This window comes from Zalophus californianus, chromosome 17 (genome assembly GCF_009762305.2).
Source record: "Zalophus californianus isolate mZalCal1 chromosome 17, mZalCal1.pri.v2, whole genome shotgun sequence".
NCBI classification, from domain to species: domain Eukaryota; kingdom Metazoa; phylum Chordata; class Mammalia; order Carnivora; family Otariidae; genus Zalophus; species Zalophus californianus.
In genome coordinates, this window is record NC_045611.1 from 2,731,391 (window position 1) to 2,747,351 (window position 15,961).

The 15,961-nt window shown below is 52.5% G+C and overlaps 1 protein-coding gene across 1 annotated transcript; it reads right to left on the reverse strand.

The window, feature by feature from the left end:
* Window positions 1–11,608: 11,608 nt before the first annotated feature.
* On the reverse strand, window positions 11,609–14,121 carry FOXL1 (forkhead box L1). Its single transcript, XM_027619429.1, has one exon. The coding sequence runs from the start codon at window positions 13,972–13,974 to the stop codon at window positions 12,946–12,948; it is 1,029 nt and encodes a 342-aa protein (XP_027475230.1). The 5' UTR covers window positions 13,975–14,121; the 3' UTR covers window positions 11,609–12,945.
* Between the last annotated feature and the right edge of the window lie 1,840 nt (window positions 14,122–15,961).

Here is a 15,961-nt window from a genome sequence, read left to right on the forward strand (position 1 = left end):
AATCAGAGATGCTCTCCGAACTCCCCCCGACAGCCATCTATGGGCAATGAACACAGTTCCCACAAAAGGAAGTAATTTGGTCACTGCTCTGTATGTCTGAGACAGGGCACCTGCCTCAGGCTCTGAACAAAATCAAAGTGCGGGTCCTTTGAGAGTCAGTCTGGACCCTAGAAGGAGCGTCTGTGGTCAGGCACGTGCGACGGGGGCCCCTCCCAACTCCGATGGCAGAGACCCAGGGTGCGTTACAACACAGCAGTCCTCAGCCCTCCCGGGAACCCGCTGCCTTGTCATACAGGAAAGCGAGTCCAGAGAGCACACGGCCCTGCTGGGGGTCACCCGCTGAGATCCACGGCAGTGGTGCCGGGGGTGGGGTCCAAGGCCCGATTCCCAAGCACACAGAGGCAGCCTGTCTAGATCAGGTGTTGCCCACCTGGAGGACAACATTCTAGAACCTAACTCTGCGAGTCCTCCGGGTTGGGGGGCGGGGTGTCCTTGGAGCGGCACAAGAAATGCGTCGCGGTCAGCAGACGTCCAGAAGGAGCACCGACTCTCAGCCTCGCCCCGACAGTGCACTCTAAAGGGTAGCACCATGCCCTCCGTACTCACTGAGGGTCTGCTAAAGAGAGAGTTGAGAACAGACTCCAGAGCCCGACCGCCTGGCTTTGTCTCCCTGCTCTCCCACTGGGAGCTGTGCCGTGCTGGGCAAGCTACCGAACCTCTCCGCAGAATGAGGGCAGAAGAGCCCCATCCGGGAGTGCAGCTGGAGGAAATGCCCGAGCCTCGCATCTCTACAGGTCAGGTTCTGGCTTGGCTGGGAGTCGGTGCTCAGGCGATGCCCGCCGCGGGGATTATCATGCACGCCAGTCTCTGCAGATAAATGACCTCATCCCATTCAATCCTCACTACCGCCTTGATGTTATTACCCCATTTGAGGGGTGAGAAATCTGAGTCTTGAAGAGGCTGCGTAACTTGCTAACGAGTAGTAAAGCCAGATTTCCAATCCAGATAGCTCAATCCTGAGCCACCTTCTCTGAGGCACACAGCTCAGCAGCAGGCAGAGGGCGTCCTGCTTTTCCGCCTCGACTCAGCCTCCCGGCCAGGTCCACGTAGTAAACAAGCTGCACAACCATCACCATGACCCTGCCCTGTCTGAATCCAGAGCCATCCATTCAGGTATGAGTGGAGAGAGAAGGACACGAGCCTCCCCCACGCCAGCCCCCAGGTTGAGCCCTCTCCAATCCCAGCCGAGCAGCAACTTGGTTCAAATTAATTCACCGAGCTTCAATCTGCTCATCTGTGAAATGGGCACAACATCACTACTTACATCTCACAGGCCTGGGAAAAATAAGTGACAGAACACCCGTGATGCTCTCACTTGGCAGGGTTCCCAGTGCAGGCTAATTGCTTGATGATTGTGAATGCTCGAACCCATGTTGTCACGGCCGATGTCCCCACCTCCACCTCCAGAAATACCAACCGTCTCCACAACACAGAGTCAGTCAGACACGGTTTCCTTCCCACAGCTCATCTCCTGGGTACTGGGCACACCCTGCTCACCAGAGTCCTGTCCAGGGTTGAGGTGCAGGAACGCAAAGTGCCAGGGCTCCCATCATCTGACATCTTGGGGTTTGCCTTCCTGAGTGAGCCAGCTGTATGGTGGCCGTTTTGCCCGTGAATGTGCAGATGGCTGCATCTGGTCCTGTTTCGGGACCCGACTCAAAACAAATCCCTGCAGTTCTAAGATGTCACGAAAGGCGGGGTCATCTATGGGTCACGTTTTGGGCCCATATGACGGACGAAGACTGAGATTTCCTCAACTCCAGTTTTTTATCTGCAAGACGGAGCCAAGATTACCTGCTTCTGAAGGGTGGTATTCCCACCATTGCAGACTCGACTCCAATCCCCAACTCGGCTTTATACTAAAAGCCAAGGAAACTGTAGATTCAAACCATAAGCAATAGGCAAAGGGATGAGTCCGTCCCCCGAGCTCGCTTGAGATGAAAAGATTTGCTCCGCTACATCAGGATCACAAACCTATTACACTTTTAAAACCCCAAAGGAGGCCCAGGCCCTTTGAAGCCAACGTAAATACAACTGTTTAACAGCTTATTTGAACTATCCAACGGGATCGGAGTTGCTTAAATGGATTCACGTTGCCAGCAATCTCTTTTTGCGACATGGTATTTGTTAGAAATCAGGATTTCACTTAACCAAATGTCCTGCGGTCGCCTCCGCTTTGTTTCTTAACAGGGCTGTCTTTATGTGAGTTTTCTTTGGCTTCCCAATAGAAGAGAACAGATTCCTTTTGAAGTTTTTCATTGATGAATGAGCCGCTATAAATAACCCTTCGTGGCAGCCGCCCGATCTCTGAAGTTTACTCTGGAATAATAGTAGCAGTGGGAACGAAGGGCAATTTACGGCAGCGTGTCATGAAATAGTTTAATGGGCTTCATACTGTTTAACTTAATCTTTACAGATGTAAAAACAGAAATACAATTATTTTAACAACTATTATTACATATTGCTTTGCTAATGAAAACAAAGGCTCGGGAAGCTCTCTGAGGACTGAAGGATGGCCATGGGACTCAGAGGGGAGGAAGTGCTGGGTGCTGGCAGGGTCCCCCCCCAAACTAGGGATGGAGGAAGGGGCACCGGTGGACAGTCTTGTCCCCCCAAAGCCTCTTTTTGCCACATACACGTGCATACACACGCACACGCACACGCACATGCACACGCACACGTATCGTAGTCAGTGGTCATACCAAGTGCAGCTTCTCTGAGCTGATTTCAAGCTCGGCTCTGCGGCATGAATTATGGGGCCCATGGAGAATTTCTGTTGCTGGGAAAGACAACTGCCTGCTCTTAATGGAGCTCCAAGGACTTTTCCTGTTTCTCACAGTCCGCAGCTGCTGCCCCGCCTTCTTGTTCCTCTCCCACCCCCATCCCCACAACTCTAGCTTCCCGGGAGCATCCTTCTCACCAGAGGGGAGAGGACACAACTCACTTGAAAACCTATAAATCCAGAGGTCGCGTCTGCAGTTTGAACGGTCTCCCTGCCCCTCTGGAAGCTGTGGAGATTAAACACGGAACCCTGGGTCTCTTCCACGGTGCTCCGAGGACCGCACTCCCTTTGATTCTTCGGGGAGGTTCTCGCCTGCAGGGGCGCGTCCAGAGTGAGAAGAGTGACTCTGGCTAGCATTTTTCTCATGCGCTGCAGCCTGACCCCCGCCCTGCAGACTGGGAGCTGGGAGCCCCCTGCGACCCTGCACTATATAATTTTGTGCCTCGGGGAGTTCACACCTCCTCCTTGCCCCTTGGTGGGGTTCTCATCAGGAAAACGGGGGATCTGCCTGAATTCTGAACCATTTGGGAAATGATGGGGATTGGGCCAAAAGATGTCAACACATTTACTTTAAAGGCTCGGTCGGAGAATGAGGCTTATAGCCATGGGGAGCAATAGACTTGCCCACCAGTCTGGGCAGCTGTGGACCACCTCTGCCCCCACCCCCAGACCCTCGAGAGTAAACAGAATGAGTGCCTCCCGAAGGTAGCTCACTCCCAAGGGAAAAAGCCAGACTGGGCCCCCAGCGCCCAGTTAATTCTATCCACGTTCACCTGTCAGCTAAGCCCTACCGCCGGCTCCTGGAAAAAGACACCCGAGTGGGGGCCTGGGCCTTTGTAAGACCATCCGTCTGACAAATACTGGCTTTCATGCGCCAAGTGCTTGCTTATCATAAGCTGAGGGATATTCGCTCCAGCAGGGGAGTCAGGCACCAAGGAAAACGCAAGCCTGTGACGTTTTTGGATGCCTACTGTGTGGCAGGCACTAGGCTAGCGCTTACAGAAAAACAGGAACACGACAAAAATGATACCACCTTCGCCGGGATAGAGCTTACGCAGCATGGGGAGAGACCCGCGCAGCTCTTACGACCTGCCTGCCGTGGGGACAAGGACCCTAAGGAACGGCAGGCTTCCAGAGGGGCGTGTGGAGGGGCAAGGAAAGAGAACCTGGAGCCGCCCCTGCCCGTGGGCGACGGCCGGATTCGCACCGCCTCGGAGCGCCTGCAGCGTGGCCGGCTCCGCAGAGAGGTGCCCCAAGCGCCCAACACACGCCGGGTTTCCAAGACTTAGTACCACATAAAGAAATGCTAAATACCTCAATACGTGCTGGTGTTCAGTGACTTGCTGAAATGGTCATATTTCAGATGAGTGGGTTTAAATAAAATATATTGCTAAAATTCACTGCACCTGTTTTCTTTTTCAGTTTTTTGTTTGTTTGTTTGTTTTAATGTGGCTACTAAGCATCGTGAAATTGCTTTCTTGGCTCACCAGTCTGGGAGGTTAAGAGGCCCATTAGCTTGAAAATCCAAGAGAGATGAGAAGATGAGAGAAATGTGGCTTACACCACCAGCTCGTTCTTGGTTGTGGGGGTCTCACAGAGATGCACTGTGCGGGGTTTTGGTGAGCCCTGGGGCTATCAACATGTTGAGTCAGATAACCTTGCTGCTCGGGGCTGCTCTCGGCGTGTCCATTTGCTTCCTCAGTTCCCCCCCCCGCCCCGCCCTGCACACAAAACCCTCGAGGACAAGATGTGGGCCCAGTCCACTTTTAAGCCCCTAAGGAGTGTCTGAGGCCCGGCTGTGAGTGGGCACGCCGCTGTTGGTTAGCTGAAGAGCAGCGAGCAATTCTGATTACAGAAGCCGCTTGGTACAAGCCACATTCCTGATGGTGAGAAATGTAAACCTCCCGCCGCTCTCTGCACATCCCTAAATGCACGTGCTTCCTCCACCCCACGCCGGCACACTGCTGTGTGTGGCCGCATTGAGAAGGTGTGAAGGAGGGGGAGCTTCAGGAATGGCTGGCCTCCGGTTCGGACTCAGGTTCTCCATGACTAGGTGCTCCTGGTCAGCTTCCCTTCCCACCAACCTCGATTTCTGTCGTCCATCAAGCGGGAAGACTCTAGGCAAGCTCACAGGGTTGTTGAAATGATCCAGCGGGATGATGTGTGGCAAAGATGGTGTACTCAATACCTTCTCCCTGGAGGGCGTGCAAGGAGTGATGGAGCCTTGAGTAACATCAACAGCTGGTCCGCTTCATTCAGCCCCAAACCTACTTTTTCGTGTCTTCGTGCCAAGTGGTTTTTCTGAATAATCGGGGCACTTGACCTCAGACCATCCCTTACTGATATTGAAACCACTGGTTCCTGAACTCAGCTGCACACTAGGACCATCTGGAAAGGTTTCTGACATACCATCAGAGCTTGTGACCCCACCATCAGTATTTTGTAAAGCTCCCTGGTGATTCTAGGGCTCAGTCCAGGTAGAGACCCACTGAGCACAGCGGACAACAGAGGTCCCATTGTTCACCGGCAGGTACTTCCGTAACAGCTGGGAGAATAGGAAAGCGCACGAAAGTGAAACTTGGGGTCTGGTGTGGTTCGGACACAGAAGTCAGTGTGGCCAGGAGGGAGGAGACGTTAGGGTCACTGAGCAGATCTGTCAACCGGCCATCACTTGGTGGGGGTCTCTGTCCCCAATCCCTAGTGCCAGAAATGAAAATTAGATTGCAGAATGACTTAAGAATTCTTGTACAAAATAAGTGTCTCTCACCTCCCTGGACATTTCTTTGTTCCTTCCTGTGAATCTGTAATTATTTCAGAACGAAAGGTTTTAGTAAGTAAGTAAGCAAATCTCATTTCTCCTCATCTCCCTCTGTTGCTGGGCTGTCAGAGGTCTCTGTCCCCAGCACTGCGCGTGGCCCCACACAGAGAATACAGAGCAGCTCTCCGATGACCGGGAGATGACAATGAGGGTGGTGGCAGTGATGAAGTAAAAGGCAATGTATACACATGTGTGCGTGTGCGTGTACCTCGCCTCTGTCCATCCAGAGGGACCTACCAGAATAGCCTTGAAGTGCCAGCCTTCTAGAATCTCCTGGACGTGGGATTGTTACAGGTGGTCGGGGATTACAGATTGGCTCCTTTCTCAACACTTTCCTGCATAGCCCGCACTTCTCCCGTGAACACGTAAGCCGTAACGTCTGCGTTAGTGCAGGGCACCGCGACCCAGAGTACAGAAGGACAGTGGAGGTCGTGGAGAGGAGCCAAGAATCTACTCCCATCACCTAGAAACCGAGTACACTATGACAGGTGAGAAGAAAGGATGGGCTGGTCCTTTGAGCCCCACAGACGGCCATGCCCCTCACCGGCGTGGCTCTTACTTCTGGCTGCCGAGCAGACACCCCTGAGCAGCCTTTAGAGGTGCCCCGTCCGGTCCCACCACAGGCCGACCCGATGGGGGTCCCTGGGGATGGGACACTGGCCCTACAAGGAGCCAGAGCGGCTGGCTGTCCTACAACAGAGAGAGCGGGCATCACCGCCCCCAGGATCCTTCTCCTCTTGCGTGGAAGTCCAGCGAACACCCAGAACAAGACAAGATGAGCCATGAAATGTGCTAGAAATAGATTTATTCCTCTTTAATCCTCACTTCGTCAGGTCACTGGGTGGCCCTTCCTCAGATGCCGGGGTGCCCTTAACCTGACAGTGTCTCCCACCCACGCCCGGTGGAGGGAAGGAGAAGTCACTGCCAGGGGACTCGGGCACCAGCCGGAGCCCCAACGTGAATTATTCATCACCACCCCCGACCACCACCACCACCATCAGGCTCCCAAGATGGAGCCCACAGTGCCGACTCAAAGTCCAAAAATGTGGGAAAGTTTATTTATTTCTTCAAAACATTCCTGATTTGTAATGTGCTTTCTAAAAATGTTCTAGCTGACCAAGCCCTTGCTATATTTAGCCACAGCATTTAAAGAAATGTCCCTTACACTTTATAAGGCGGGCTATGAAACACAAGAGTTTAAGGAACACTGCTCCTTGGTCCGGTCCCATTCTCCCCAGGAGAGGGCTGGGGCCTCTCCTTGACCTGCAGGAGCAGCCCTGGTGCTGAGGGCAGAAATAAAGGCTTGCATTCATTCCCAGGGCCCTTGGGTTCACAATGACTAGACAGCGGCCCTGGGAACCCCTCTAGGCTCCGGTGTGAAGCGAGGAAACGCCAAAGGGACCTCGCTCTCTTTGGCCTACGGGATTGGCTCTCCTGTGGTTTTCCTAGGATCCCCCGCCATGCATCGCTGCTTATTTTGCTTTTGGTTTCATGTTCAAAGGGTTGGATCATCTCAAGAGACGTAACAGGGCAATAAAGAGATGAAAATGCATCCCAGCCTACCCAGAGAAGTCAAACCCCAGAAGCCTTCTGCCACCTCCAGAATTACATAACATGAGCAGAGCTATTGGGTCATGATGTCGTTGCATAACTAGGAAGGCACAAAAGGGCCCATAAAACCAAAGTGTTTAGATGAGCGGCTCTGTCTGTATACAGACCTCCCATTTACTGAGCACTTTCTGCAGGAGGCATCATGGTGATTGCCATTTTGAGATGGGGACCAGGGCAGGCATTGTTTTATGAACTTATACCCATCATTTTACTTGACTCCTCAGGATGGATCTGTGAGGCCTTTGCTGATGCTATGCCCGTTTGTACAGATGAGCAAGTTAAGGCACAGAAGTGTTAGGTCACCTTGCTGATGTCACACAACACAAAAGGGCAGAGCTGGGTAATTCGCTTCTGCCTGGTGGGCACCAAGGACACACTCTTCACCAGGTTAACGTACCCCTCCCTACCCCCACCTCAACTCAACCTACTGAATGAGTAACAACTCATTAAGACAGTAATGGGAGGAATTCTTCCCCACTGGTAGGTGTGTCTAGAAACACCTGGAAAAATACGAAGTAGTACACGGTGACCAGCTACTTGGGAAAGTAGTGATGCCAGGATGCCAGAAAGGCGTGGCATTTCTAATATTTTACATTGCACATTGTGAGGACCAGAGTCATGCTTCAACTTAGTGTTGTCCAAGGTGACGCGGTCCTGTGGACACCGGAACATCCTTCCACCCTTCCCAGAGGGCTTGACCTAGATTGCTGTCCTGGGGCCCAAACACTTCATATGTGTCCCACTTCCTCTGCCCTTGGGTCAGAAGTGCCCTCCCAGCATGAGGCCCACACACCCTACAAGGGAGAGATGGCCCCAGCCGTATTCAGGACACTTTTAGTGAAAGGTGGTTTTGTTTTAGATTCTCAGTGAACTGAAAGATACCCGTGTAGCGTCATTCACAGCCCCCAGCAACTCAGGCTCGAAGCTGTGAAGGCAGAGACTGCATGGCCGGGGACAGGGCCCCCGAGAGTGAAGTCCAGACCCAGGCCGTGCCTCCCTAAGTGGGTCTCAGATGGCTCTAGAGTCACCTCTCTTGGAAGCTTGGCAAGTGGGAGAGTCAGATCTCCTGGAAGGCCAGCGGTAGCTGCCAGTACTGTCCAGGACATCCTATAGTCCTGGCTCTTGGCCCAACAGTGTGGTCAGGACAGGTGCCACCGACTGACCCTGAAGGAAGGCCCCCCCACCCCGACCGTGCTGGGCACAGTCTGTCTGCCCCGTCCCCACCCCCGTGCATTCTCAGCCCCTCTTGGCCTTGCAGGTTGCCCCTTATGTATTGCATTACCTGGGCTCCCTTGCAGGCTGGACTTCTAGCGGGGTCAGCCAATCAGAGGTATCCACATGAGGCTGGAAGGCAGGAGAGGAGAGAGGTTGGGGTATTTCTCCTCGGCTCCTGCCTGCAGAAGCTGCAACCACACTCACTCTTGCTCCCCATGGAGCTGCCCTTCCCCTGGCCCTCCCCCACATAAGCAATCCCTCTACCCTGGTCTTTTCCATCGGCCCATGTAAGTGGGCTTCTCTTTCTGGAACCCTGATTCTCATGCCCAATGGGAAAAGGTTAAGACCAAATCTCTGCCCCACCACCTCCCTTCCACTCTCCCCGCTCACCGCCAAGGTAAATAAAGACAACGGTGTTGACGATGTAGACACCCCTCAGGACCTAGGACGTGTGCTCGGGTTACCCCCTTTCCTTACAGCCACCTTCCAGGGTCAGAACTGAATCTTGTACTCACTCTCATCTGCCCACCATGCTATAGACCCTGGGCTTCAATACACATCGGGCCTATGTGCCCTTCACATGGTCTGCCCAGTAAAATTGGCATTTGGATGTCATTGGACGAGGCAAAGCCCTCAGCTCTGCCCAGGCTCCACCACCTCCTAGTGCTCACCACTAGGATGCTGCACACAGGTATGGTGTCTGCCCGGCCCTAGAGAACCCATGAGGACAAGTGTAGTAGAGAACTTGCCATTTAGCTATTCAGACATATCTTTAAAAACGGCTTGAAATGTGGATCCAGAGAATTTTATCTTTCCAACAAACTCATGCTCTTTATTTTTAAACAATGAACTTTGCTTATTATCATGTGCATTTTTTTACTCTATGGAACAAACTCTGCTTCCTGCAAACAAGATGTTTCCAGCTACCATGAAGATGGGAAGTGCACAAAGCTTCATCGAGAGCTGCCGGCTACTGGAAACATCACCCACGTCTCTGATGTTAACAGTTGCTTTCAGCTGCAACAGTAACATCATGTGTGGCTAGTTCTTTAACCCACACGTGGATACACGCTGAACCACTCTTCATGAGATGGTAGAGACCACATGTGGACTCCTTCACAGAGAGATGCGATTAGAGATCCGAAATGGCGAATCACAACCTGTTCAGGTTCCGGAAAACCTTCGGAGGCATTTGAGACCCAGCAGGGTCATTAGCTGCTACAAGAGCCAATGAACAACCAAAACCAAAGCAAAAGGCCTTTACAAAGTTCTCTTATCCTTGCACAGGTCGAAGAAGTAAAGGTCTCAACGTCGGTGTGTCTTCCAAGATTCTTTAATGAAATCTTTGTTAGTTTCATCAGAATAGTGCAAAACCCAAATTTTCAACCCTGGCTTGAACTATATCAGAAAAGAAAATCTTTCTGAAAGTATCAATACTTGGATTAATTTGAAAGGATTCAGCACTTGATCTGAGCCCATCTGTCCCACTTATATGCAAAAAAAGATGAACTTCTGCACACTCGTGTGTACAGAACATACACACACACACATACACAAATGCATGTGTGCATATCCATACCCATGCGTACATATGTACCCACTTCTGTCCTTAGTGTTGTACACGGTACCCCCGCTCCATCCCCATTATGATCGGTGTATTCATCAGTGTGTGTACGTGTGTGTGTACACTAAGCTTGAACCACAGACCCTTGTCAGAAAAACAGAATCTATTCCCTTTGTTTAGAAGGGAACACAGAGGTGTACCTTCAGATTGCCTAAGAGTAGAAAGATAAGGTTCTTCTGGTTTGCCCTAAATACAGAGGAGAGTTTGCTTTAAATAAGAGTAGAAACTTTTTTTTTTTTTTTTTTTGTCTTAGTGACCCTACAACTTGGAGCCCGTGATTAAATCCGGAGCACTGGCACAGCCGTGTGGATTGCTAAGACAGACAGGTCCTCTTTTTCTTCAGTAGGAAGGAATCTTCACGGGACCGTACCAATTCGATAGCTTCCATCACGTACCGTCCGTTCCCCTCAGCCCTCCCAAACCAGATGAATGCGGGGGTTAGTTAACAGAATGCCTCCTTGTGTCTGTATAAACACTCTTACAAAGCAGATACATACTCCTGACTTTTTTTTTCTGAGACACAAAAACATTGTTTATATTATACTTCTTGGAATTGTAACTCTAAAATGCATCTTTTTAAAATGGCAGTATTAGATTATTAGTTTCTCCAGAAGACAGCCATCGTAAATTAACAAAACACATGAGATAGCAAATCAAACACAAAAGGAAAAATTAAAAACATAACCTACACCATGGAGTTTCCATGATGTTCCGGCAGCACCCACTGGCTCCAGGCTTCTCTGCTCCTGAGATGCTGACAGGGCTCCCACATATAATCCCTGACTCCTCTCTCCTATTACACTGTTTGCTTATTCCCCCCAGTAATCCACTGAACCAGTCACGGAGAGGTTAATGAAAAAACAACTTTATTCACAGAGGCTGAGACTTTGGGATAACAAAATATCCATGACAGCCCTTCCACCACATTGTAGGTTAATCACAGTGAGCCTGGATCTCAACAATGGGATCTCATCAAAGTTCTTAAAATCAAGGACACTGTGCAGCTCACCAAAACATTCCCACCCACCTGGGCAGAATGTGCTCAAGGAAACTTACGGGTCAGTAGCACATGGCTTTAAGAATAAATTCTCAGGAAGTCAGTTCTGTGCTTACTAATTATTAAATCATTATACTTGTCTGGAATGTCCTTTCGGATATATTAACCGATAGGCTCTCTTGCTGTAAAGTTTGTGTTCATCTTTAGCTAAGTCCTGGAAATTAAAAGTTATTTGGAAGATCTATTGCAGCCTACCTCCAGAACTCTCATGACTTACTGAGTCTTTCCCACATCAGATAAAAGTAAAATAGCCTAGAGGTTCAGGAAATTCAGTTTCCCACCCAAGGCAACCCAAAGAGAAATACTGTAAGGGGTTAGATGCACTTCCCAAAAGTTCCAAGCTGAACTGGGCTGTAAAAATCTCCATCGTCTTAACCAGATCTTTGTTGCAGAGCCCTCCCCCCGCCCCCCTCCCGATCTTCCTGCTCCCCACCCCCCAGATTTCCAGTCACCTCCATAAGGTGTTTATTTAGCTGCTGGCTCTAGGCCCGCCCACCCGGGGAAGGGGCTTGGAGGGAAGAGCTGGGTGCGGGCTGGGATGCCATCAGCTGGGAATGTCTGAAAGAATCCTCTGGCTGAGCTTCCTGTTCTTTGGGGTCCAGAGAGACACCCTCCAGCAGATATCAGAAGATTCCCTTTCTCTGCCCAGCATGACCCATCTCTCTCCCAGTATCTGCCTTTTGTGTTTGTTTCATCCAACTTTTTGGATTAAAGGTGGTCCTTTACTACACAATTCTGGAAAATGTAGCAAAAATCAAACCTAGATCTTGAAAAAACATGCAAATGGAAAATCTTCTGAGTCTAAGACACCTTCCCTCCCCCTCACACACTTCCGGTGTCCTCTGCTATCTTTTGATCCCTTAAAAACAAAAGCAACAAGACAGGACGGCTGCTAATGTTGGTAACACGTCTTGGAGATCATGGGTACTGACTATCGGGCTATCATAATGCAACAAAATGCTATTATATAGAGTGTACTTTCTTAATAGAGGTTGTTACTGTAGACATTTTCACAGGGCAATCGTTGTAGTAAAAAGAGTCAAGCATCTAGCCAAAGAACATAGCATATTCCTTTTACTGTCTAGAAAGAAAAAAGAGAGAAATTCTCTATTTAAAATAAAAGTGTGGTTTCTTAGCTTCCACCTGGACATTTGTTGTAAATCCTCACCAGGCCCTAGATCTCCCAAAGAACCTGAAACACAGGGGTCACTGCCAGTGTCCCCACAACTGGACTTCAAGGACAAACCCAGCTGTGAACACCCACCACCCCGTGGACTCAGAGCCAAGGCCTGAGCCACAGTGACAACCCACGACTGAGCTGACCACAGTCAGAATGTGGCTCTGTTTGAAAGCACCCCACCATGTCCTTCGCGGTCCTGCTCCCTGGTTGTCTGGGCCCTTGCTGCTCTGGACATGAAGGACCTGTGCTGGGCATGGAAGACCACACCCTTAGACTGACCTAAGGTCAAGGAATTCTCCTGCTCTGGCGGTAGGAGGTCTGAGATGCCCAAGTCCTAGCCAGGCAAGGTCTTTTAAATCTCCGGAGGTGCTCCGGGTTCTGGGAAAGTCCGCCTCACCTCGGAGGAGGCAGGAGACCCTGCCCACCTGCGTGCAAAAGTTGGTAACACTTCCCAGGATCCACACGTTGCAGAAGAAAAGATCATTCAAAAACAAAAACAAAAACAAAACAAAAACGTGCCTCCTTCCCCCAGCGATTAGGCCCCTGGTCGCTCACAAGGTCAGCCCAGGGTAGGGGAAGGACCCCGTCACTGTTTGCTTTACTGGAAGTGAAGCACCGTGTCGGGAAGCTGCAGAGGGAAATAGGAGAGGAAAGGGATCCCGAGCTGGTAAAAGCGGCCCTGGACGTGCGGGTCGAGCATCAGGGAAGCGTTGAAAGGCGGACGGAGGCTTGAGGGGGTGGCCAGAAGCGAGGCACCCATACAGCTGCCGGGCCCTGGCTTGGCGCCCCCCAGGAGCTCGACCCCTCCGGCGGGCTTCTGACCCTGCCGTCCTGCCAGGATGCTGTCTATGCTGAAGCCCTTGGATTTGTCGGAGCTCTTCGGAGAGCCGTGGGAAGCAGGACGCGGAGGGGACCCCGGGCCATCCACTGTGCGCGCTGGCTGGCCTACGGCCAAGGCCGCTGCGCCCTGGACAGCGTCGCCTGCGTCCTCCTCCGGGGACGCGGGCCCAGGCCAGTGGAGGGGCGCCGGCGGAGAGGAGCCGTCCAGCAGGGGCGAGGGGCGCGCGGGCGCTCCCTCCTGGCGGGGGGTCGCGGGGCCGCCGCGGCGCCCTGCGGGAGGCTGCGCCTCGGAGCCGCGCTCCTGCGTCTCAGCGCGGGCCCGCTTGGCCTCCGGGGCCCCTGGGCCTGGCTTGGGCTTCCTCTTCCGGCGCCGGTAGTTGCCATTCTCGAACATATCCAGGCAGCGAGGGTCCAGCGTCCAGTAGCTGCCCTTGCCTGGCCGCCCCTTCTCGCGGGGCACCTTGACGAAGCAGTCGTTGAGCGAGAGGTTGTGGCGGATGCTGTTCTGCCAGCCCTGCCGGTTGTCGTGGTAGAAAGGGAAGCGGTCCATGATGAACTGGTAGATGCCGTTCAGCGTGACTCTCTGCTCGGGCGCGTCCTGGATGGCCATGGCTATGAGCGCGATGTAGCTGTAGGGCGGCTTCTGGGGGGGCTCCGCCCGGCCCGAGGCGGCCAGAGCGGCCGCGGGGGCGAAGGCCAGCGGTAGCCCGGGTCTCTCGGGGCCGTACAGATAGAGCATGGGTGAGGCGGCCAGAGCAGGCAGCCGGGGACCGAAGAAGTGGCTCATGGCGAGCCGGAGCCCAGCGCTGCGCTCCCCGCGACGCAGGCGACCCAGCGGCTTAGGGACTGCGCCCCGCGCCGCGAGGGCCCTCCGGGGGAGCCCGCGGTGCGTCTGCCTCCCGCTCTAACGCTCTCCCTGGCCGCTCCGTGCTCTGTCCCTTCATGGCTTTAAAAATGTTAAATAATTGTTGTAAGTTTGCTATTATATGTTGACTTAGCGCTGGAAAATAAATTGTCTATGATAAACAGTCGTTGTGTGCTCAGCCCACCCACATTAATTAAAATTTCATTGCTGAAAAACTCCAAGCTTTTCCCTCCACGTGTCTTTTTGATACCAGCCAATCGGTTTCAGGGCTATTCCTTCATTTGTTTATAGAATTAGTCTGTTGATAAGTCCGCCCACCCAAGTTGAATCAAGCTGTGTTTATTTGGAAAAATTTCCGGGCACCCAATATATAAACGCACTGATCTGATGTTTGAAATATCACGTCCACCCCTTGACGCTGTAAGCACACACAGTCAGTGAGGCAGGATGTGGACCACGGTGGCTGGGAGCGGGGTCTGCCGGGCCAGGAAGGAGAGGTGGGGATGGGGTGGGGGCGCAGGGGGGAGTTTCACCGCTGGCCTGGGGGAGCCCAGTTATCCTGAGCCTCCCACAAAAGGTCTTTTCTTCTCTCAGCCTTCATAGATGTGGAGATGGAACCATCTCATAGAATGCCTCCTGAGGTCTTTGAAAGCATTTAGATATTTGGGTGGGGGGAGCGGCGTGTCTATTTAAGAGGTCTGGGAGTCTTGGGAGAAGAGGTGGCAGCCCTCCTTGGAGAAACTATCGGGATGCCCTGCAGGAACTGGAGGCGCTCACCCGCGGGGCCTGGTATCCCGGAGTGGGCCAGCCTCTACCTCCAGGGGCTCCCTGGGGACCCAGAAGAGGCCTCCAGGAGCCCAGCTTCTCCGGAAGCCAAGGCACAGGGTCCTGGGGAGCTAGAGAGGGCGGGGGTACCTGGGCCACGGCTTGGTTGAGGGTAGTTCCAAAATAAACCCATTTGGAGAGGTCAGGGGGGAGAAGCTGAGGTCTTTCTGATGGGACTGAGGTTGCAAGCAAGGAACACCATAAAAGGGGAATTTGGCAGCTGTCGCCGGAGAGCTGGTATTTGTGAATGCGGGTCTCTTGCTTTATATTCTACGCTTTCCTGTTTATAACAAGGAGGGGGTTATAACAACTTTACAAGTGCACGCAGCTGGCCCGTGATTACATTAAGCATTTGGGAAGCCTGCTTGCTCTCCACCCACCCCCCCACCCACTCACCCTGGGGTGTAAGCACCCCCACCCTGTCTCATTTTACATTCAGCTACGTCATGCTTTGAATCAAAAACCCTGAATGATGCCGATTGAGGAGGAGCGGGCTTCTGTCCCACCGAGGCAGTGGGTGTGGGGGCGGGGGGGCTAATGCACCACTAGTTCCTGTTTATGATCTCTGCTGAATATTTTTTAAAAGAAAAAAAAAACACACTTGGGTTAATTGAATTAGCGTTTCATTGAGTAAACCGTGTGGGGATGCCAAAGAAGAGAGGGAGGGGTGAGGGCGGCAGGTGGGCATAGGAATGGCCCAGGGCCCTGCTCCGCAGGGAAGGGAACGAGAGGCACTATGGTGCATGGGGCGGGGCATGTCAGCAGCGAGAGGACATCTGCTTGCTAAAGGCCAGGTCACCCCTGGACAAGGGAAAGCCAGGACAATCCCACTCCAAAATGGGGAATCCATAGAGTAACCCCTATGTTCAGGGGTTCCAGATAGCAGGGAAGTGGGTAAGTTTGACACAGGCCATAGGAAGTCAAAATCAGGGTGGAAAAACCAGTTTGGGTGCAGGTGTAGCTTGAGGGAGCGCCAGGCCAGGCGCTGGGGCACCTCTGGGCCTCCCTCCCAGGTGCTGCTTTTCTAACTTAGGCCAACCGACCAGCCCAGCCTGGCTCTGGCCTAGGTGTTGAGGATGGCCCT

Excerpts from the sequence above, each read along its gene's own strand:
- FOXL1 (XM_027619429.1), bottom strand. The coding sequence starts at position 13,974 with ATGAGCCACTTCTTCGGTCCCCGGCTGCCTGCTCTGGCCGCCTCACCC.